This window comes from Gasterosteus aculeatus, chromosome 4, assembly GCF_964276395.1.
Source record: "Gasterosteus aculeatus chromosome 4, fGasAcu3.hap1.1, whole genome shotgun sequence".
NCBI lineage: Eukaryota > Metazoa > Chordata > Actinopteri > Perciformes > Gasterosteidae > Gasterosteus > Gasterosteus aculeatus.
Genome location: NC_135691.1, coordinates 30,488,485 through 30,512,027, shown reverse-complemented (window position 1 = coordinate 30,512,027; position 23,543 = coordinate 30,488,485). Strand labels below are relative to the sequence as shown.

Genomic DNA, 23,543 nt, shown 5'->3' with positions numbered 1-23,543 from the left:
AGTGATTTCCCTTTCACCCAAAAATATAGTTTGTACACTGTAAATAATTTCCTTCCTCAAATGATGTAAATTGTTTAACGAATATTAGTGACATTTAAATCTACCAGATGATGTCATGCTTCTATAATTTATATTGTTTGTATAAAATATCCAGCACATACGTTCTTTTTTAAATCTACACATCCCTTAACCTTAAATAATACTGCGGTTTTTTTGATGATATTGAAATAATAGCTTGTTGTCATAGTCTCTCAATGCTTGGGAGGGCTCTGGATTTAATTTAGACATAAGTGTAATGTGTTTTTATTCAAATCCGTTCGCACTGACCGTATACAGTACTCTTCCCCATCACCATCACGTTGTCATAGTCATGACCACAATCGTTACGGCAACACAAGGCGCCATAGCCATTCGTTTTTAAGGCCCTCAGTCATCATGGCTGCTGCAGTTTTACGTAACAAACTATAATTTATTTTTCTTTGCACACACAGGCTATAGGAACAGGTTTTTCTGCTAGCTAAAATACTTAGCTACCACCAACACAAGAGCTGCGCAGGGCCGGGAGGACAATGGTGCCACATTCATAGACAGAGTTTAGCCATCGCCCTTTTCTTCGGTGCCCCAGAGTCCCCTGTGATTCACTTTTAAACCCCGTGTACCACTTCTTCCCGAAGATGCTGATTATTCAGTTTACCTGAGCGTCGTTGCTGTCATTAGTGAGGCGAACGCTGTGGCAAAAAGTGCGTTCACACTTCATTTACAATTCGGGATCAAATGTATTTCTACGGAGTTATGTGCATCTTGACATCAGAACAGCTCAGTATCCAACGAATATTTTCATATGCAACTACTCCGAGGGGAGCGGGGGGGTCCTCTGCAGATTTAAGGAGTTTTCTAGTGTTCATAAAGGCCATTATTGTGAATGTGTCGAGGTCAGGGTGTGTCTTTAATAATAGTTTATCTGATCTCATGTCCAATCTCACACATGGAATTTAAATTGAGGGTTTCAATTTCTGACCAGGAACTTGTTGTCACAATGTCAGCATCATTATAATGTCATTTTGGGATGTTGTAGAAATAAAGTAATAAATGCAATCATGCCCAACATCTTTTAGACACAAATGTTCTGCCTGAAAGTTAATTTAAATCCGTTGCATAATTGAATATAATTTGTAGGATACAAAGTCTCTCACTGTCTCTGCTAAACAACCTCTCCCTGATAAACGCTCCCGTTGTCAATGGCCAAACTCTTTCTATGCGGAAACTGTGACGGCTACTGAACACGAATAAATAAAACACAACAAATGAACAAACACACAGATATTCAAACTAAAACAAAAACATAGAAGTCATGAACACAGCAAAAGACGTACATCATTATTTGGTAGAGAAAACTGTGTCACGTCAAAAACATTTTGGGGAATCGATGGGCCAACACACCATATCAGACTAGTACTATAATAGTTATCTGCATCATACCCAGGTATAAGATAACACACTATAAATATAGGTTTATTTCCAGCCAATGATTAACTGAGATGGGCCGACGGTTCCTCTGCAGGGGAGCAATATGCAATGACAGCCAGGTTCTTGAGACTCTTTATCACTGAGGGCAAAACATCACAGGTTTACGTGAATATTGAATGAGGGAATGCCAAAAGATTCCTCTCAAATATGCGACGATTACTAAGTTTTCAACATAAGGACTCTTTGGCGATGACATCGTTTTCGTGTTGTGGTGACCAGCCGTTGCATATTGCTGAACCTTTAAAGAAAAAAACACAAGAGCAGCGATATGGGACACGGGATGGATGAAAGGAAAGGAGGATGTGGACGTCTTTTAAGAAAGTGTGAAATACTGTCCAAAAATATCACTGGATGAAAAGACGGAAGGGGCGATAAAAGGATGGGGAGGAGCGGGGGAAATTAGCAGCGTCGTTTTGTTGAATCCCTTGTACGTTATAATCCCTTTGGGCAAATCGTCCGTTTTTGGAGGGAGAGAGCGAGAGAGAGAGAGAGAGAGAGAGAGAGGAGGGATGAGGGCGAGGGAGATCATGTTCGGGAAATAAAGTGCAGGCGTCTGAAGTTTTGTCGTCCTTGACAGGAGACAAAGTTCTCTGAGATAGTGCTTCCATGCCAGAGTCACAAACAGTTACGTTTGAGGTGTGAAATCAATCTGACAATGAAAAAATAATATCTGTTTTACAGCAAAGTCTGTGGTCCTCTGAAACGCAGTAAGCCCATTAAAACAAGTGTGAATTGATAACAGAACGTTTTTCCACCACAATAAGTGGCTTTTAATCCATCCAGATAATACTCATCATATAACAAGCATCATTAAGCGAGAGTCTGAGCAAAAGTGAAAAGATACAGCAGAGTGAAATTCCAGTTCAAATGGTTTGTTCCCTGTTGAACTGACAAACAAACAAAACTCCAGGTCTGTGACACTTGGAGGACGTTAACGGTCCAGAGAGAAACAAATCTGGTCCAAATATCGAATCATTGTCTCTGACCTGGTGTATTGAACAAGTCCAGCCGTCCGTGATTGATTATTTTACTCAGTCCAAACGGTTTCCTCTTAGTATTCTCTTTGCAACAAAAGAAAGGGCTTTGAGCATATACATTGTATTTCTTTGTGTTTATCCATTAAGTTCCTCTTATTTCCCCAAAGCTCTCCAACACTGACTGTTTCTTTGTGACCCAGAGGAGGAAACGAGGGATCTGGGTTGTGGTCCTGTGGCTTTTATTTTTGCAGAAACTACTGGCAATGTGAAGAGAGACGCAAACAAAATGAGAGCTGGGCACCACCTACGACAACAACGTCTCCTCATCATCATCAATATCAATAATACATACCGCAAATCCCTGAAAATTCAATCTAGTTTTACAAATACTGACTGACCGTGCACCGCGAGCATCTTCAAACAGCTTAAATGATATGTTTCATACCGGAGAGATTACTAAATCAGTGTCCTCTCTCGTCCGATGTAACGTTAAATTCAGCAGCAGTAGGTGGTTGGTAGGCGAGTTGGAGGGGCGGTCGGTAACTGATGCTGCGGCGAGCATGGCGCCGCTCGGAGGAGAGAACATGGGAACGCACAAGGCGTGTGTGAAGTGTTTGGAAAGAGGGACTGCGGAGGGAGACGGCTAAAAATAGTAGCAGGACGCAGAGAGGGTGATGAGGGTGTCAGTTGGAGAGCCCAATTGAGAGACACCATAACATCTGCGTGCATAAAACAAGCTCTTCAATCTCTGTCCTCCTTTGAGCCCTTTTCATCCTCAAATTTCTGCTTCTCCGACCTCCGACCTTCGACGCCTCCGCCCCACCGCGGTCCCGTCACCCCTCTAGGCCACGGAGGAGATCTGTCTGTCCTCCCGCTCGTCCCCGTCCGCCTCCCCGTCCCCCATCAGCGGCTGCCTCTTCTTCAGCTCCCGCTGGTACTTGGCCATCAGCGAGGCGTAGATGCAGCCGTAGGCCGCCGCCGCCACCATCATGATGCAGACGATGCCGCACACCACGCCGGCGATCACCACGGTGCCGATGGCGCGGCGCACGCTCACGGGCCGGTAGCGGGCGCGGACACAATCCGGTGGGGCCTCGGCGCCTCCACCTCCCCCTCCTCCTCCTCCTCCTCCTCCTCCTCCTCCTCTTCCGCCACCTCCACCTCCCGCGTTTGAAGAGGAGTCATCGCCAGCGTTGTCGGAGATCGGCGTGGCCCCACTGGGGTTGAGAGCGTTCCTGCTGCAGGGCGGAGCGCCCCCTTGTCCGGTACGGGAGCCCTCCCCTCCCGCGCCCCCGTTCTCGTCCTCGAGTTGGAGGCAGTAGTTGAACATTTCCACCGGGACGCCGCGGATGTCTCGCCCACGGAGATCCTTCGGTAGCGTGCACTCCACCGCGTCCACGTTTCCCCCTGGAGGAGCGAGGAAAGAGGTGCGGAGACAGAAGAGGAGGGTGATTTGTAAATGCCTTACGCCTGTAAAGCAGAACCAATTAACCCACAGAGGGGGGGGGGACGGTAGAGTTGGATGGTTGTGTGAACACAAGGATGAGTCATACACCACTTAACACACACACACACAGTTTTCTGGGCTCTCTAGCCTAAAGTTAGAGATAACCTCAACGAAGCCCTTCTATAATTCATGAGAGCACGTGCTTAGCTTTAGCAGAGCAGAGAAACATCTGAGTCACTGATTCCCACAGGCGGCAGCGGGGCGCCCGTCTCCGCTTTGTTATTGCCACGTGATAAATGAGTCTTCCCGCGCAATACCTGTCGGGAGGTCAGTCCTTCTCCTTCGATCTGCTACCTCGGACGCGCGAAGCCGCATGACTATGAGGTGTGAGGTCGAAGGATGAGAGAAAGGCAGCGCGAGGAAAGCGACGTTTAGGCCGCAGGTGCTTTCATCTCAGTTCTTCGTCGCCTTTGTTTCACGTTCAAATACGGAAAAAGGCCGCTTTGCCGTTCCCTCTGCTGCTCTGGCGATTGTTCAATCATATTCCCGCCGCGTGTCGACCTCGGGCTGACCGAGATGGAGAATGGGGCCCAGCAAAGCGGGACAGAAGCAGAATGAAGCGAGGACGGGGGGGTGTGGGGGGGGAGAAGCGATGCTTCATTAGCGGGGCAGCTGAGGCCCAAGGCGCTGAGGTGAATGTAGATTCTTACACATGATGAGAGAGCGCAGAGCAGCTGCGGTTATCTGATTTATTAACAGCCTGCAGAGGAACGTGGTTAACACGCGGCAAAGCGCTCAAGTACGTATCGACTCACCGATGCAGTCTTATTGTGCCGCTGGAAGCGGAGGCGAAACCCAAGCGCACACTCAGCTATCTTTATAACACTTTCATTTTACGTAGCGCTAAGTACCCAAAGACGCCTTACGGCTGGATCCTTGGAGGAATTCTCTAGTTTAGAGAATCGAACCCGTACCTCTGTACAGCAGCCACTCCATCCAGTGTTTGAAATCCCGGAGGTTGCAGTCACACTCCCAGGGGTTGTGTCCCAGTTCCAGGTGTTGCAGGTTTGCGAGCGGCTCGAACGCCGCCCTCTCCAAACCATGGAGCCGGTTACCTGCCAGAGACAGCCACCTATGAAATAATCAGAGATGAATTCATCGATTATAAGATCAGTTACATGTACCTCTGTGGCGCGGATTTAGAAACCGGGCAACCGCTAAATGTAGTGTGCTGTAACTGTTGAATATCTGAATTGTATACTAACGATGTTACATCACACTGTGCTTAAATCTGCAAGCTGTGATTAAAAACTGCATGCAGGAAAAAGTTTGTCTGTAAAGTAAAGCGGAACAAACATGTCCTTGAATATCAATTTTACCATTTTTTTATTTAATTTTGCACACATTTGCCAGATTTGTTTGGACTGTGTGTTAAGGAACAGTGATGTAAAGTGTTCATAGTGTGCAGGTTTCTACCTGAGGCTCTGCAGCTCATCCAGTAGCCCCAGAGGAACAGAGGACAGACCGTTCAGGGACAGATCCAGACTCTGAAGACCCCCCAGACCCTGTAGAAACATCAAAACAAGCACTCGGTTTTCAGCCCGTTCAGTTCGGCATTATACGGTAGATTCCCCTCATCTCATGCTGGTAACATTGGCTTCTTTCACTGATGCCAAAGGAACACGGCTAGCGTCGCCCGATTAGCTCATCTCGCAGGATTTAGTGTCCCAGGTGAAGTCATGACACAGGCTCATCCTGCGCACCGCCTGGGTGCAAGTACAAGTGGATGAGAGCGTTTAGCAAACAATTTACTACAAATTTACAGCCTGGCCGCGATCCCAGTCGTGTCTATCTTCTTAGGTTGGCTCTGCTCCCAATCAGAGACAGCGGAGCCACAGTCAGGAAGGGAAGCAGCGCATCTCTCTGCATCCAGATGCATGAGTTTTTAGGGGTATCAGCTGATCTAATGGTATATTTCAAACAATGCATGGCTCCTTTACTATTTAGCACCATTGGTGCTGTGTGATCCTTAGCTTGGATACGGCCTCATACGGCCTTCTTACAGACTGCACCACGGGTGGTGTTGTACCTGGAAGAGATCTCTGTCCATCGCTGTTAGCGAGTTGTTGTGCAGAGTCAGTCTCGTCAGGTTGGACATGTCTCTGAATAACCCAGCTGGTAAATTATCCAGGTAGTTATTAGAGAGGTCCAGTTCCTAGAAAGCACACACATAGAAGAAAAATACACAACGCACATTTGCATTTACATTGCCGATGTTTAGTAGTTTTTTTAATTGAAAGTGAGATTCAGCGGCCCGTTCCGAGAGAATTAATGCACATGTCAATCTTAAAAAATGATGAACTGCTGCAAAAAACTTTTAAACATATTACACCTTAAGTGTTCGATCCTATTCAGATAAATTCACCAGTGCAACGCTTGAGTGTATAAATCTACATCAACAACGCAACCAGCTGTTGTGAAGCACTTTATTACAGTGGACTGATGCTTAGAAGTGTGGAAATACGTTGGCTTTTTTTTGCTGGGACAGTAACTATATGTTTCGCTCTTATATTTTCAATATATAGAGCAGAGCTGCAGAGCTTTGAAAATGTCAAACGGAGCAGAGCTTTGAAAATGTCAGCTTTTCTTAACTTTTTCAGACTGAGAGAACAGGTTGTCTGCAGTTTTCTCAGATAAGAGTCTCACTTATTGTCCTGCGGGGGTTTGAGTGTGCAAGGTCACGGCATGAATATCGCAGTGCCACGTAACACAATCGACATATTCAACTCCACTGACAAACAACTGATAAAAATCTGGCCCCTGACCTCCAGAGAGGAGAGGTTAGCGAAGGCCGAGGCTCCCAGCGAGGCCAGCTTGTTGTTGGCCAGCAGGAGGGAGCGGCTCCCCGGATGCAGGAGGTGAAGTGGGGGCAGTGAGGAGAGACCCCGGCCCCCGCAGTCCACCGCCGCACCGTCTGAGCCGCAGCGACAGGGAGGAGGGCAGGAGGAGGCCGCCGACAGCAGCGTCGACAGGAGGCACAGGACACAGAGGAAGACTTGAGGAGGAGAGGGAGGAGCGAAGAGACACAACAGGATTACATTTAAACGGGGAATTGACTTCAGCTAATCAGGGGGAAGGACTGCAGGGAACGTGGAAGAAAGAAGTGAGCACATAAACAAATCAATTCAAGGGCTTCTAGGTGGAAATCATTTTTTTCGGTCATTTGTCTGTGTGTGTGTTTGTGTGCACCTCACAGGTGTTTTTATTTCATTTTGGACTATTTATCCCGCAGATAACAACAATTTAATAATTTCTACTCATAACCTGTTTCTACCTTCTCCCCTATTATTCCATTTCAAGCTTTTTTGTGTGCGTCATTATTTGCACCTTTTCCGTCTGTATTTGTATCCACAAACCGAGGCTTTTTCATTCGTTCCTTTTCACATTCATTCATTCATTCCTGCCTGTCCCTCTCTCCAATCCACTCCAATTGTCTCTCGCCTGCCGCAGTCTCTTCATCTTTTTCATTCTCCTTCACGTCGAGTCTCTTGGCACTGCTCTGTATTCCCTCAGCGCCTCGTTACTGTGGCTGACTTTGTTTCCGTCCAATGGCTTATCGCCATGGCTTTATCTCTCTGGGTATGTGTGTGTGTGTGTGTGTGTGGGCATATGCTTGTGCGAGCGAGTGTGTGCTTAGCACCAACAAAGCGTAATATTAAGAAACACTCCAGACGGAGGAGACAGCACTTTTACTTCCTGACACGACTCCGCTTCATCAGCAGATTTCATCATCTGCATATTATTAGCATCGATGTCTCAGCGTGCCGTTGCCTTTTGTCGCACTTTGTCTCATCCTGTTAGTTCCTCCGAATCTCTCTAAATGTACTTTCTTTCTCATTTTCTCTTTCCTTCCTCTCACTCACATCAAAGGCTCCATTGCCTTCCACTATATTGCTTGTCTGTCTCTCACAGTGACAACGCAGTGAGTTGAGAGGAGGCTTTAAAATCATGTTTTATTCCCTTTAAGCACACCACTAGATAAACGCTTACCTTAATGTATGATAAAGAATGGGTGATGCATTCAGGAAGGAAAATTGAATGACGTATCACCTCTTAAACCCATCAAAATGTTATTGAAGGCACAGTTTGGCATTTGGGAAATTTGATTTAGGCAAATATGCAGCGACTCCACAGACGGCTTGCTCAGCATGAAGAATGGAGGAAATGACGAGCTTCATATGCCGTTTTAACCAAGCTGCATGAATTGACTTTCTTGAATCTTCAAGGAAGTAAACGTGGAAGTAAAGAGCCATTGCTCTGAACGCTGTCAGTTGAATTCATGTCCCTAATAAAGTAAAGTGTTTTTGTGTGCATATTCAGAGTTATTATGTGCTTTCATTGTCAACAGCAAATAATTGTCTGACTTTGTGTCGTTGCTTCGTATTTGAAAGTTTCCACGTGCAGTAGAAAGGTAATTACATAGAACGAATCAAAACGACATTGTGCAGCTCTGTGAATACACGTCAGAAGTATCAGAACATAAAGACTTTGGCCTTGTAACAGAGATCTGCGTGTGAACCGTGAATGTCTGTTATCCCCTCTGCTCCGTCCGGCAGTATAATCCTAATCTCTGGGAAAAAATGAACGCCACTTCATAAATGGATGATAAAGGGGTGATTCTGAAGCATCCTGTCCCAAGTGGGGACACTTCTGTCACTGCGCCGTCTCAGGAACAATCTGCAGGGATTCCGCTGCAGAGTAGCCGTGAATTCCTCCGTTTGAAAATGGTGCAGTGGTTTCGTGAGATTTGGGATAACGATGTCACTCAGAGGGAGAAGGGAGCTGGTGGGAGGGGTTGGGGGGGGGGCATATAATGTCCGATTCCAGACTGTGGTCACCTCTACGCAGCTTCTATATCTCTCCGTCTCCTATGCAGGCTCTGTTTTGTTACAGGTGTTCTTTATATCCGCTGATTCTTCTGCCTCTCGCGCCCCACCGCAACCCCCCTCTCCCCTCATTTCCCTCTGTTATTGAACATCGTGACCCCCCCTCTCACTCACATATCTTTTTTGCTTCCCTCGTTTTGGTTCATTTGAGTTGCTCTCTGTCCTCATGCTGTTATGCTGCACACAGCCTGAAGACGAAGGAAGACATTTGGCCACAGTCGGAGGAAGATAGAGGGGGGGGGGGGGGTTCTGTCCAGATAAGTTTGAGGGGCTCTCTGCGTATTAATTTAGACTTCCGACTGGATATTTTCTAAGAAGGCCCAAACACATTCCACAAAAGTGCTGACTTTTTTTGGAGGCAAATGTAATCAGGCAGGGATGGGAAACAAACTGAGGCGGGGCATTAAAATGCAACACCATCTCCCTGTTTGATTGAAGCAAGGGTGCCGAGGCAACTCTGACAGCGGTCTCTGTCTGACAGACAGTTGTGGGAAATGTCCCCCTCCACCAGAAACACTGATCGGCATTTGTTTTGGAATTACATTGCAGAAGGTTAAGGCAATTTTTTTGTCTTCATCCCATATGAATATAATGATTGCGGCTTTTCTTTAAGGTTCATTTTCTGTGATTGCCAAATACGAAGATCGTTCCACCCTTTTAAAAGTTCTCTTTTTCATATAGGCACAGGTCAGAGGTGATCCCTTTGAAACTTTCTGCCTGTTTAATTTCTCTTTGTACACATTTGCAGGATCATAATCTTAAAAAAATGTTCTTTTTACTGGTTGTCACATTCACACACGCATATATAAAAACAAACAAAGAGTCATATGACTCCAGTAAATGTTTGTGATGTTTCACAGCGTCTCCTAGGTAACACTGCTTAACACCTCCGGGGCCTCAGCTGTCTGTAAGTTTATATGCAGCGGCCCCAGGGTGACACTGGACCCAGCGATGATGTCATCTCCACAGGCACCTCGGTTACTGAGCACAGTCGCATGTTACCAGGGGCCAAGCTGTTTTCCGTGCAGGCGACAGACTCTGGGCTCTCTTATTACCAGAGCGACCAGCTGTCCTCTCTGCAACCGAATCGCCGGCCTGTGTTTGTTCACACTTCGATGCCTCGTCCTCTGCGTAGAGGTCTGAGCCAAAGTGCTTGGAATCGACTCCAATAGATGTCAGATAAATCACCGGCTCGCCTAAACTTACGTGTGGATAAAGACCACTCAACTTAAATTGTGATGAGGATTTTTCACTACTTAGTCTTTAGCTGCAGCGTCAATCAACAGCCAAGCAACTCAGTCAAGCAACTCAGTCAACTTTTAGCATATTTTAAGGGCATCAAGGGCGTTATAATTCAAACGATTGGTCCTCCTCAAGGTCAGTCGCACCAATAACGATGGTATAATGATGACAGCATATATATTATATTATATTATTGTTATCATTACGATGATGACAATTAGTATTTCATTGTATGTTAAAGTTAAATATTGTCTGCGAGGATCCATTTTGTTTTCGTCCGATGAGACGCCTGACATCTTGTCACATCTGAGGTTCAATCACACCTCAATGGGGTCATTTTTCTGAGGCTGTTGCAGGTCTGATCTGTAAATCGAGACGTCACTTGGTTTAGCGGATGGAAATTAGCCAGCCAGAGTGTGCGTGTGCTCCCCTTGAGTGTGTGTGTGTGTGTGTGTGTGTGTGTGTTTGAATGCCTTCTTTCACTATTCAGCCCATCGTCCCACTCAATGCAGCGCTGTTCTGTCTAGGGCTTTATCAAAGACGTACGAAAGAATACACAAAAGTCACACACGTATAACATCACTGTCTCAGGAGTGTCACCAAGTTGTTTCAACGTTGACACGGTGACGCTGTGTTACCGCAGCAACCGAGCGCATACGGACGACGGGGAAAAGAAGAGAGAGGAGCAAGTTACCTGCCTGACTCTCGGGCACTTAAACGCTTAGTCACACACAGAAAGTGACGCTCGCTCGCGCACGCTCAAACGGGGTGCAGGGATGCAGGCTGCACACCTGCTGGAGTGTGACGAGAAGAGGAGGGATTCTAGTAGTTCTTTCAAATCTTGTTTTTAGCCTCCAGTATTTCTCTCTCTTTTCTGTCTTTTTCACCCCTCTGTTTAACTCTCTCAGTGTCCTTTTCTCTCCCACCTACTCCCTCTCTGTCCCCCTCATCCATTTCTCTCCTGAAGAATTTCGCCTCGCTGGGACAGAATCATTATTTTTACTTGGAGGGGCGAGTGGGTAAAGATGTAGGCCGAGCTGCCTCTGTAATTCATGCTCATCTGTATCAATTTGTTGTGACTACACTGCACGCACACCCGCGAACAAACACATACACACACAAAGCATGGCCCACGGGAGAGACATTTGCTTTTGTGATAGTGGCTTTTAATTAGCAGGAGTGACAGGGTAAAACAGAGAGAGGGGGAGATAAAGGGATACAAACAAACGAGAAACAAGTGATGCAAAGCAAATTATGGGTGAAGCACAATTTCGAGGCCAGTTTCAGCGCCATGTTTTCACTGCACCACCATCTTTGTCACATCTTTAATGGACGCGACATCGCTTTCTACTGTCCACTCCGACTGGGCCCCGGTTGGAGGCTCGATGCAAATTAAGGATGCTTGGCTTTTGACACACATCCGCAGTAGAATACATTTCGCCTTGGATGACGAGTCTTAATGCATGACCACTCGTTCATGAGAAGGGAAGGATTGACGGGTGGCGTTGGTCCAAAGAGCACGGACACACACATCTAAGCAATTTTCATTTGATGTGCTATAGATAGACAGATAGATGGATAGATATAACCCTCATCTGGTTAATTGGATGACCTTTTCAAAGGCTTGTGAAGTGTTTACCAATCGAGCTCATCTCAAATTGCTTATCCAGGACATTTTCTCTGATTACCTGGTGGGTCAAGCGCTATTTCTTTATCAGAAATAAGCCCTGTTATCTTTTCAGCCTCATGCTGGATCCACGCTGGACTTGTGTAATACTGCATTGGAAGTGTTGAAGTGGAGTGGTGCTGTTTGTGGTACAGAGGATTATCCAAATCCGTCCCTCCCAATGTCCTTTGAAAGTAAGCCAGTACTGTGTGTGTGTGTGTGTGTGTTTCATCCGGCAAATTCCTGTTGCACCTGTACCGAACTAAACTTTGTTCAAAGAGGAGGACAAAATACACCTGCTTGCAGACACGCAGCTTTCTGCAGGCATTGTGTCCAGCTGGAGCTAGTTCAAGGTCGCCTCAGCCATAGAAATCTTCCGGTTCCTAGATGACGCTGGTAGCCGAACTGGTAGCCGAGCTGGCATCCACACGACAAACGTCAACTCCTAAAACAAACCGCTAGGACATCAGCGGCCCGTGTAGATGGTACTAGTTGGTACTGTGTTGTGTGATCAATGCTATAAACTGTTGCAGAGCAGAGGACAGAAAGATGGTGGGGAATGATTAGACTAAAAATTGCGTGTTGTCCTTCAGGGGAGGAACCTTGAGGTTGACTCGGGAATCAACGTGAGCCTTCTCCGAATAACTTCCAATTACATTAAAATGGCTATTGATTACACGGTAGAATTTTCCAGATGCTTTGGGTGGTTTGCCAACAAGCTTTCATTCCAGTTTCTATTTAACTCTGAGTCTCATGTATCACTAAGGGATCAGGCTCCGCTCCAAGCCTAATGCTTCACATACATTCAGACACACACACACACACACACACTTTGTCACACTGCTGTGGCTTCATGCCAACACCCACGACCAGAGGGGCAGAAAGTTCCTCCAGCTACTAACCGCCCGGTGATGACTTTGGGTTGGTACCTTCTCACAGCTGATGCATCCGACCAATCTAACGTGTATCTCCACTCTGACTCGCTCACAAGCGTGACGCTATATCACCTCAGTCACTGCAGGGCAATGAGTACGAGAGGTTGCAATGCTAAGTATCATGGCTCTATTGCGCTTCGAGGGTTTTGGTCTCAGTCAGTGCGTTAGGGTCTGCAGTGATAGACAAAGCCTCCCTCCTCTCTGTCACCCTGTTGAGTATGCGGTGAGTTAATCTGGCGGGTCCATCAAGGTGCATAAACACCTACGCAGGCACAGTGCGACCAGACGTGCCACAGAGTGTGTTTATGTGTGAATAGGAAAAGAAAATAGCATGTAGATGGTATTAACCACCAACTAATATGAAAATCACTTCACTAGTAATAATGTATTTCAAACAATACATTATGTTCTTTTGAGTTTGTATCCTAACGGTTGAAATGCACTTATTGTAAGTCGCTTTGGATAAAAGCGTCAGCTAAATGACATGTAATGTAATAATTATGCAACAACCTTTGATGGAAATACATTCACAGTATTTATCATTTGGAACTTTCTTTCTTTTTACTCTGAGGCACATTGGGTTTGAACACTCTAATATATTCACAAAGCAACCTCCACAACCTTTCAGAAAGGCATTATCACCTCTGTCTCGTGTAGGTCACAGCGTTTTATCTTAGTTTTACAACCATTAGTTGAAAATATGACCCACGCAGCTTAAACAGAAAAAATCCGAGAACTGATGATGAAAGGATACCTTTGATTTTTTCTTTTCAACACTGAATGGAAAGCACCTTTTGTGTTCCCTGTGCCTGTCAAATTCTAAATGAACGTCATCCTCATAAGAGGAAAATGCATCCTTGATGATTGGAACTCATTCTCTGCACTGTATTAATCTGACATATTCGTTGGTTTTGATTTGATGGAATGCCTTCTGCGCTCCACTCCGAAGCATCTTGCAGTGATTCATGCGTTTCTGTGCGAGTGTGTGTATTAGTGAGGACTTTGAGGAATAATAACAGAGATCAGAGAGCTAGGAGTAGTGAGACAAATAGAGGGACAGTACAAAGCAAAGGACAGAGTACGAGAAAACCTTTGTGGCGACAAAATTCTGCAGTATTGATTATGCACATTTTGTGTCAAAAAAGAATATTGAATTCCACTAAGTGCAAGAGACAGTTTTGGCAATATAGCCTAACATTCATGCCAAGAACGTAATTGCATGGAAGAGATGGAACATTTTGAATGACTGGAAGAGAAAAGGATTCAGCAATACTCTTAATACAAGAATTATGTGAACAAAACGTAATGAAATTAACGGAGAGATGGAAACTGAGTGAGGTAATGCAGTCTCACTGATGCACGAAAGGTTGAGGACAAGTTAAGAGAGAAAGGAAGCGAGCTGAGTTGGTGCGATAGAGATGGAGGGAGAACCAAGAGAACCAGAGGGCGGTGTGTCCATCGGCGTATACGTAGGTGCCGTGTGCGAGTGTGGAGGGTCTGACAGCCCTTTTTAGTGTCTCCAGTGTGACGCGGTGGGTTGCGACGGCGCGTTGGCCCGTTGACACCTCTGGAGCAACAATGCCTCCCCAACATGAAGACAAAGATCCCTGTTTTTGTGGTCTATGTTTTCTTTTCTTTTCCTGCAAAGAGCATTTGTTCATGTATGCACGCTTGTGTCATATTAGATGTACAAAGAATGCAGAAAGGAGCATTCGTGTTTGCGTATTAACTGAGGAAGTGTGGAATCTCACAGAGAGCCGGATCCATTCACTCCATTGTCTAATCCACACCACACACACACACACACACACACACATGCACTCAGCTGTCGTATCTGTTGCTATGCCACCCGACTTCCGACAGATTTTTGTACCGAGCGTATCCGGGGTATAGGAAAGGAAGAGACAGGAATAGTGGGGGGAATAGAGGAAAGGCGGAAAGAAAAAGCGAGGTGAGAATTGTGAGAAAAAGATGAGGGTCGAGAAGAGATAAACGTAGGAGGGCAAATAGTGTAAAATGGTTAGGAAAACAAGAAAAGGGCTGTTAAATAACCTGCACGCCTCTCGCCCATCATCCTCTCCCTGCGCCGCTCGGATTCCACAGACTGCCGTGATAATACACACAGTGATGTGGCATTTCACCGGGGGACTTGGCACGTGGCCTTAAGTGTGCTCAATGCCCTCGCCCTTTGCGCCTGCCCGCCCGGGGCATGCTAACATTAGCTGCTGTCACAACAGACAGTTGCCCCCCTCCCCCCTCCTCCCCCCTTTCATGTGCCGTTAAGACTACAAAAGATGGGAATCAATCAGAGGAGAGTGGAGTAACACCGTCGCCGCTCTTTACTGGCCTTCTCATCCCTCTCATCTTTTCAATCCGCTTATGTGGACTTACCAGGTCTGGCCAGGTGGTGGGTGGCAGAGCTGGGGAGGGGCAGGCCGATGCCCACAGGGGGGTGGGTGTGGGGGAGCATGACACAGAGCTCGGCAGCCTTCCGGGCTATGGGGGACGGGCGGCGGTCGGGGGGAGGAGGGGGGTTGGGGGGTCAAGCCGCCATGCCTTTCGGCCCCCACTGGGGCGCCGACCGCGAAAGGCTACAGCGAAGCACCTGTGGGTAGAGGGAAGGAAATGAGTGAGAATAGACTGTTACATTTAAGGAGTAAAGCAATTTTGTCCTACTTATAAATCCTTCTTCTTTGACAAAATCCAATCAAACTGTCTTTGCATGGGGCTACACAAACTCACGTGCACACTTGTGTACACACACATGCACGCCAGCAGCCATGAAGGCTAAAGCAGCAGGATGCCGTGTGCGCACGCACACTCATGTTTGCCAATGGCTTCCTTGCATTTATTAAAAGTGTTTTTCAGTGCGTGTGCGCGGGTGTGCACTTTTACTCCCTGGTGGGACAGTGTACGTGCACGTTGTGCGTGCGCTCCAGCAGCACTCCCGTTTTTTTATGGGCGTAAACACTACATATGTATTTTTTTTTTTGCAGTTTGCACAATCAGTTTGCCTTTCCTTCAGACAGACCCCTTGCTGCTACCGTCTGGCACAGAGACACACAAAGAGGGACAAAGGGAGTGAGAGGGGAGGAGGAGGAGGGAGAGGAAAGGTACGTAGGGAGAGAAGAGAGAACGATAAAGTGACTCACATGGAAACACAGGGACGGAACAAAACCGACGCAAAGCGCCATTTCATCTGTTTGTGTGTACGATTCTGCAAAGAAAAATATTTGCCTGTCAAGGAAAGTTGTGGTGAAAAAAACAAGTTGTGTGTGTGTACAACTTGTACCATGGCTAGCTGTGTGGTTGATATATTGTTGGCGGTTGTCATTTTGTTTCCTGTGCTAACATGCTGCCTGATTGCTTTAGATTTTTCTGTGTTAGTTCGACAGATGGACGATTCTTTCGATGACAAAGAAAGTTAGGAGTGACGAGTGGGAAATTGCCGTTGGGAGATGACTTGTTAGAACCTCAGTGCCGCATGACGGATGCTGGCTGTTGACTCGCGCCCCCTCTGGGCCAATCAGTGTGATTTTGGAGTTGCCGGAGCGCTGCTGTGAAATGCGTCTTTTTCCTAAAGTGTCATCAAAACCCAATCAGCAGAGGGAGAAATATGGCACTAATCTGATTAGGTTGTTGTTCAGCAGTTAGGTGTTTTCGGGTGAAAACTCATAAACACAAGCAGGGTTTTTTTTTTCCTCCACGCCTCATTTTGCAATGCAGTCGGGGCGCGGTTGCATTTGTGCCTCGTGTTAGCGCTCACTTGTTGATGGCGTGTGCAGTGATTATGCAAATTAGCCCTATAACGCCTTTGCTAGCTATGTTAAGAAAAGATGATCTAGAGTTGTGAGGGGGGGGGATAAAGTGTCTGAGGGAAATAAAGGAACACATGATGATGATAGACAGTCAGGTAGATTACACCTTCTATGCAAACAGACAGTGACTGCAGTCACTTCCAAAAGCAACACCCATCAATCTGCTCGGAGTGTCGGCGAGTTATTTACCGACGGTTATATATGAGAGGGAGGAGACGACTGAGGTGGCCGAGGTGAAATATGACAGATGGTCACAAAGAGGAGAGAAGGTGTAGATAAGAGACAGATGAAAGGATAAAAAAAGACAATATAGGCGAGGCAGGAAATCCTCCAGGAGGTAGAAATACGGGCCTTTGGTAAACAGGAAGTACATTCAAATTCTCTGTTTTGTGTGGTGACGTTTGTTTTATCATAATGGGTATTACCTCTGAGACGCCTGTCTATTCTCCCGGCCCTCTCCCCTCCGTCTTTATACTCCCTCCACATGTAGCGCCACCTCTCCTCCTCTCCGTCATCTCTTCCTCCGCCTTTCAATCTTCTCCCTCTCTTTATGACCTTCATCTTCCAATATCCACCATCCCCTTCCCTCCTTCCCCTCTCTCCCCATTCCACCTCCTCCTCCTCTCTTCTCCTCATCCTCGTTCCTCTCCTCGACAAGAGAATTTGGAAGAATTCTGAAGCGCAGATGAGAGAATTTGGGAAGGTTCCTCTCTCTGCTTCGACTAAAATAGTAGCGCTGAGGAGCTGTCGCCTTGTTTGAAACATGTAGTCCGTTTATGCAATATTAAAAGAAAGTTGCAGCGTATTTCATTTCGCTCACACTGTAGGAAAGCAAACAAAGCATTGTGATGGATGCTATTTTTTCCTTTGTCGTCGTTGTTCATTGAATAAAACATCCCGCCTGCAATTTGAAGCTGTCTGGAATCAATCTTTAATTCCTGCTCCCGGACTGTAAGTGTTTGCCACGTTTTGCATGTCGGCCATTTCTCAAATGAGTCATGCCATTGTGTTTGCTTATTTTTCGTTCATTTTGAGGAGGAAAACAATTTGGCCGGGAGGCCATTCGGATACAAGACGGCAATCCAAGCTCATTTCTGGTTTATATCTCATTCATATCGCATTGTTTATCGCTTCTTTTTTGCTGCACCATTTTAGTACCCCTACTGTGCGCAATCACGCTGCAGCTGTCCTATAAATGATGCATCGGAGGTGTTTTGGAGGGTTCACCTCTGCAGCCTCGTGTTACCACATCAAGTCTGTCAGGCTGTTTTTTTTTACCAATTTGTCCTGGAAACCAAGGCAGCCAAAATCCACTCACGCAAGCGATCTCACACACACACACACACACACACACACACACACACACGTAAGTACCTGGTTGCCAAACCCCAGGTCGCTCCTCCCCTCTTCTCTCTCCCCTCTTTCCATCCTATATTTTCCCCGTTCATTCGACTAACAGCTTCTCGTCTGCACGTGTGCCGGATTTGAACCCCACGAGGGTGATGCGGATGCTTCTTAGATATTCTCAGCCTCCGGCGCGCATTTCCTTAAAACATTTGACCGCACACCTCGAGGCTGAGATAACAGAGGTGTCCGACTTGGATCGGCCCAGTTGGGCAGCTCGTGTGTGGTCCTCCATGTTTAGGATGCAGGACGAGACCGTCTATAGCAAGTGGGGGAGATGGAGAACGGCTCAGCGATGTTCTTGTATTTATTAACGCCAGTCAAGTACTGTATATTTTCTTGTGATCTAGCAAATCCATTTCCAGTGAGCATCCTCACTGTGCTCATCTATTCACAATGCGCCCACTTCAGCCCGTATATTTCTCTTGCGACATGCACGACTAGACTCGAGTAATAGCTTTTAACCAATATGGCCGGAACTCCTTCCAATTTTCTACCGTTTTCCATCTGCACTCAAGAAGACGTCTATCCTTGTGTGAAGGCGTGCGTGCGTGTGTGTGTGCGTACGCGCGTGTGTGTGTGTGTGGGCGGGTCGTTCGCCCCCCAATGAGTGACATCAAAGCTGTAAACATACAGCAGGACCATCCAACTTCAGCTCTGCCCTTTCCTCCCTCTTTACACACACACACATACCCTCACGCACATGAAGACACACAACATTCAGCAGTTGGCTGGTGTTTTGCCTGGTTTAAACGGATGTATCAATGGCAGATCATTTAACAACACAAACCGAAAGCTACTGCGTCTCTTAAAAAGGACGTTCCCATTCAACGGAACTGCATTCCCATTTCTCCCCCGGATAGTCACAGTTTGAAAAACAAACGGAACAAAACTAAATGGTTACTGTAGATTTGAAGCTGAAGATCATGGTTTGCTTAGAAGAAGTAGGTTTATTTTGTAACTTGACTTGCAAATGAAATGTGAAATGATATCATGTGACAATACAGACTTTTCGCTTCATGCAGGACAACAGCAGTATCTCGCATGTTAGTTTGTGATGTTTACGCCCCCATCCACCCCAACCTCACCCTAAATCCTACCCTGCCAAACTTTCAAAAGAGAATTACTTATGACAGCAGTTTTATTTTTTTGAAATTGAGGACGACAACAGAGAGGAAAAAGAAGTTAAAAGCCAAATGTCCTGAAAGGGTCATCTGCATTCACCTGATGGTGTGTGTGTGTGTGTGTGTGTGTGTGTGTGTGTGTGTGTGTGTGTGTGTGTGTGTGTGTGTGTGTGTGTGTGTGTGTTTGTACGTGTGTGTTTGTCATTGGAACAGCGCTGCGTGCTAACGGGCAGCCCAGCTCGTCTCAATACATTTTTAATGGCTTTCTTACACAGGAGAGAAGAGGGATTGGGGCAACGCAACACCCATTCACTGGACACACAACATAACACCGACGCACACCTACGCACAACAGCTTGACAAAAAGTCACATGAGTGTTGAAAGGCATGTATAATTACACACGCGTGTGGGTATGCAGACGCATACTGTACATACAAGCACCAATGCACGTGTCCACAAACACACATTTTGTACGAGCAAACACAAACATGCATAGCAACTAGTAACTGTAAACCATCTTATTGTGCATATTTGAAATACATTTGACTAAAATTGACCTAAATCTATATATTTCATATTTTTCTAATCCACACTCTCAATCTCCAGTGGGTGCTGCGGTGAAGTACACTTTCTTTAACAAAAATACACTACTTAGGGGTTTGTGGGTGATTTTTTTCTGTATTCAAACAGTGATGCTGCAACACGTCTCTAGGGAATGAATAGATGGGCAGCAGTATTGAAGGAAGCCGTGTATTAAGTCGTCGATCGTTGTTTTCTCTCCGTGTTTGTGTCTCGAGGACATTCAGACAATTCCCATTAATTGGTTGCTGATGTAGAGGCGCAGGAGAGGAGATAGCCGGGTGGAGGGGCCTCACACCCACTGCATTATCACATTATCACACTGAACGTTAATCGCTCTTATGTCACGCCGGTTTCACAAGGTTAGAGCCCACAAAGTGTCTTACAGCAGGTGCAATAAAAATCAGTGGCACGCTCCACAGGATCAACATGGCAACATCTGATGGATCAGAGAGTATTCACTGCGAAGGTCAGAAAAACGAGAGACTTAAGGCAGCCAAACATTACAGCCGTGAATATTCAGTTTAATTAGAACTAATGGTAGCTTTAGCTTGTCTGCAGAGTTGTGTATGTCGGGCCCGTTTAGATAAAAAGGGGCAAATGAAGAGGATATATATTGTGACGAGGAAAATGTAACAGAAGACATCTAGTGCATTAACACAGAGTCGCACTGACGTGAACCCCCAAGAGACACAGCAGCACACTGATGTGCAGCAATTTCGGTACGGTGGCCAAATTCCAACCTGCTGGTCACATGCCGCCTCGGACTTAAGAGACACTTTCACAAAGTAAACGGCTGTAAATATTTCTTGAGGACTTTTTGAGATGTATAAACGTTTACGAATATGCCTCAGTAAATGTATATTTTTCCATTTTAAGTCAGCTAAACAGAGCTGGACATGACAAGACTTGAATGCACATTGCCTCCACTTTATCACGGAGGCAGGAAGCGACCTGGATTTGGTTCTGGCATTTTGTTGTGAGTCACATGGGCTTTCATGGGATTTTACTGGACTACACGGGCTGCTGTGTTTGAGTACCTCATGCAATTTTAAAACATCCAAGGGTTGTACATCTGCAATATTGTATTTATGAGAAGAAAACTAAAATATACAGTGTATTTTCAGTATTGTAGCCTCGGCTGCGCTACAAATCAACAGATTATATATCATGTGGTTTGTTACAAGCAGACGTAGACCTCAATACTTAAGTGGATTGTGGAAATTAGTTTTTATCTGCTGAATAATGTGCTGACTCTTTCCCTGTTTATGACCTGCAGGGTATGTTGTTAATCTAAAATATTAGAGTTATAAGTATCTTTACAGCGTGTCATTTAGTTTATTTTAGTCGTCTGTGTGTGTGCCGCTGCTGCTCCTCTTTCTATGTACTTCTTTCTTGTTTAGCTCTAAATTATGAATAACTTGAAAAGAAAACACTCCCACACTCTCACCAGCTTTTCCCTAAAACCACAGCCCAAACATTCCAGTACATGTGCACGTTGTGTGTACCCAGGAAACAGGGTAAGGGCTGACATTTTCAGCATCCACCACCCCTCACAGCAGGCACCTTTGGCCGCCTTAAAATTGCCCAAATCTTTCCTCGTCCTCAATACTTTGTATTGACACAGAACCGTCGTTCGTAGGAGATACGGGGAGCGGTTTGAAATGAAGTCCGCGCGCGTGCATGAGTTAGGAGAAGAAAGCAAACACCAGTAAGAGCAGACTTACCTTTTGACCAAATCTCTCAGAGAACACCAGCCTTATGGCTTCCTGCCGTCCGGCATCCTCGCCAAAAATACCCCAAAAAAAACAAAATATCAAAAAGAAAAAAGCTGTTGCCCCTTATATCAAATAAATCCACGCATTAAAGATCCCGGTCAAGAGAATAATGCAAGAATAATCCTCCAACAACCCCCCCCCCGCCCCCCCTCCTCCAGCTTCCATTCAACCCCAGCAATAAATTGTGAAAAGGGAGGGATAGTGTGGGGAAGAAATGAGGTGAAGAGAGGCTTAGAGACACGAGAGGAGAGAAGAGGGGATGGGGTCTGTAGCGGGAGAGGGATGGAGATAGTTAATCCTTTTTCTTCGGATCCATTCCCTACATGAATGATGTGTCCAGCGCCGCGCTGCTCGCTCTAGCACTGCCGTGTGCGTCTGAGAGGTGTGAGTGTGTGTGAAAGAGAGACACGAGTGTGTGTGAGAGAGCGGGAGAGAGAGAGAGAGAGAGAGAGAGAAAGCGGCGTTTGGTTGCTGGCGTCATGCGCTTACCCCTCTGTGTGCCGCTATGTTTGTGATTCCTGCACTCAGCACGCGTCAGAGTGTGTGTGCGCGTGCGTGCATGCATGCGTGTGTGTGTGTGTGTGTGTGTGTTTTTCCTTTCAACCGCGCATTTACACGTGAGGGCTGTCTTTCCGTGTGGGTGTGTGTGTCTTTGTGCCCCCAACCCCTCCTCTTCTTTTCCCTGTGTGTGTGCAGCCGTGCATGTGGCAGGAGAATATGTGTGTGTGTGTGTGTGTTGTCAAATATAGTAACGTTAGTGTAATGCTGCGTCTGTCTGCCTGCAGCTCTCCCACTGTGACAGGAAGAGGATGAGGGAGGTGGAATACAGAGGGATGATACAAAAGAGTGGAAGCCAGGGATGGAGAGAGAAAAAAACGGGAGTAGGAGTTTGAGGGAAGGGAGGGAAAGGAGATAGTAAAGAGGGAGGGAGGCTGCGAGAGCAATAGAGAAAAGGGACAAAGGTAGGAGGGCGTAAGCGCATGTAGGGAAGGATGGAGGCGATGGAAAGGGGACAGAAAAAGAAATGCAAGAGAGAAAGCTGTAGCAGTTGAGGGAGGGAGGGAGAGACAGGGGAGGGGGGGGGGATGATCAGCTGATTTCAGTGTAGATGAGAATATCCCTCTGCCACATGGGATGTTCTCCTCCCTCAATTCTTTCTTGTCTTCCTCTCTCTGCTTTAATTTTCATTCTATTCCCCGTGGCAGCGCTCGTTACGGCTTTGTGTGTGTTTGTGCATATGGCTGCACACATGTTCGATGCTACAGAGTGTCTAGGGATAAAAAGCTGGTCCTCACCGGGTAGAACAGTAGCTTTTATGGGTTTATGTTATAAAATAAGTCAGTGGAAGATCCCCAGAGTTTGTGTTCATTGGGAGGAAGCACAAATCTCGTCTTTGGGAGACACCATTGATCATTTTGGAGACAGTAAGAGGGAGGTGGGGGGGCTGTGTTTGTTTGCACACAGCATATAATTACTTCGCTGCTTCTTTTGCATGTACTGAGTCGACACACACCAACACATGCGCGCATTGTGTGTTTAATGAGCATGTGAATCATTTGGCCCGACGATGCAGCACTTCGTTGCTTAAGACGGTGTGTGAAAAATATGTCCCGATAACGATTTCAACCTTTCAATTCACGAGCCAGCGGCCTCAACACACCGTACAGCGCAACGTACCCTGAGTTCTGTCACCAGCTCCGTAGCTTTTGCACGGGCCAATTAAAACACCAGACTCACATGCGTGCAGCCTGCAGACGAGTCCTCTGGTTTCCTGTCCAACCGTGGGCGCCTGAGCTGGCTTCATTTGTCTGGAAATCTACTTCCTGGCAAACCAAAGATGCGTTTTAGCTGCCAGCAGCTGCCGTCGGTGCAACTGGTCTTATTGGAAACACTCGTCGGTATTTTATGGAAGGTGATTGGCTGCAAGGACTGAGATAGGTGAATGTGCACAATGGTGTTCCACATAAAAGTTAGATTTATTTTGTATGATAAAGAACGTCTGCCCTTCATAAACACAAGTTTAGCTGTGTGTGTGTGTGTGTGTGTGTGTGTTTTATCCCAAAGGGGTAATTAGTCCTCTAATTGGTCCTGCCCCCTTC

General features: G+C 46.3%; 2 protein-coding genes across 11 annotated transcripts in view; one reads left to right on the top strand and one right to left on the bottom strand.

Annotated features, from left to right (window-relative positions):
- The window catches only part of cacna2d4a (calcium channel, voltage-dependent, alpha 2/delta subunit 4a), a 66,925-nt gene that overhangs the window by 21,478 nt on the left and 21,904 nt on the right, over nt 1-23,543 (top strand). The gene's annotated exons all lie outside the window — the stretch shown is intronic.
- Nucleotides 449-21,823, bottom strand: lrtm2a (leucine rich repeat transmembrane protein 2a). The gene is made up of 7 exons (XM_040175366.2): nt 21,394-21,823; nt 15,132-15,345; nt 6,777-7,006; nt 6,041-6,166; nt 5,428-5,516; nt 4,926-5,083; nt 449-3,911 (listed from the first exon to the last, which is right to left on the bottom strand). The coding sequence occupies exons 2-7, from the start codon at nt 15,208-15,210 to the stop codon at nt 3,346-3,348; spliced, it is 1,248 nt and encodes a 415-aa protein (XP_040031300.2). The 5' UTR covers nt 15,211-15,345; nt 21,394-21,823; the 3' UTR covers nt 449-3,345.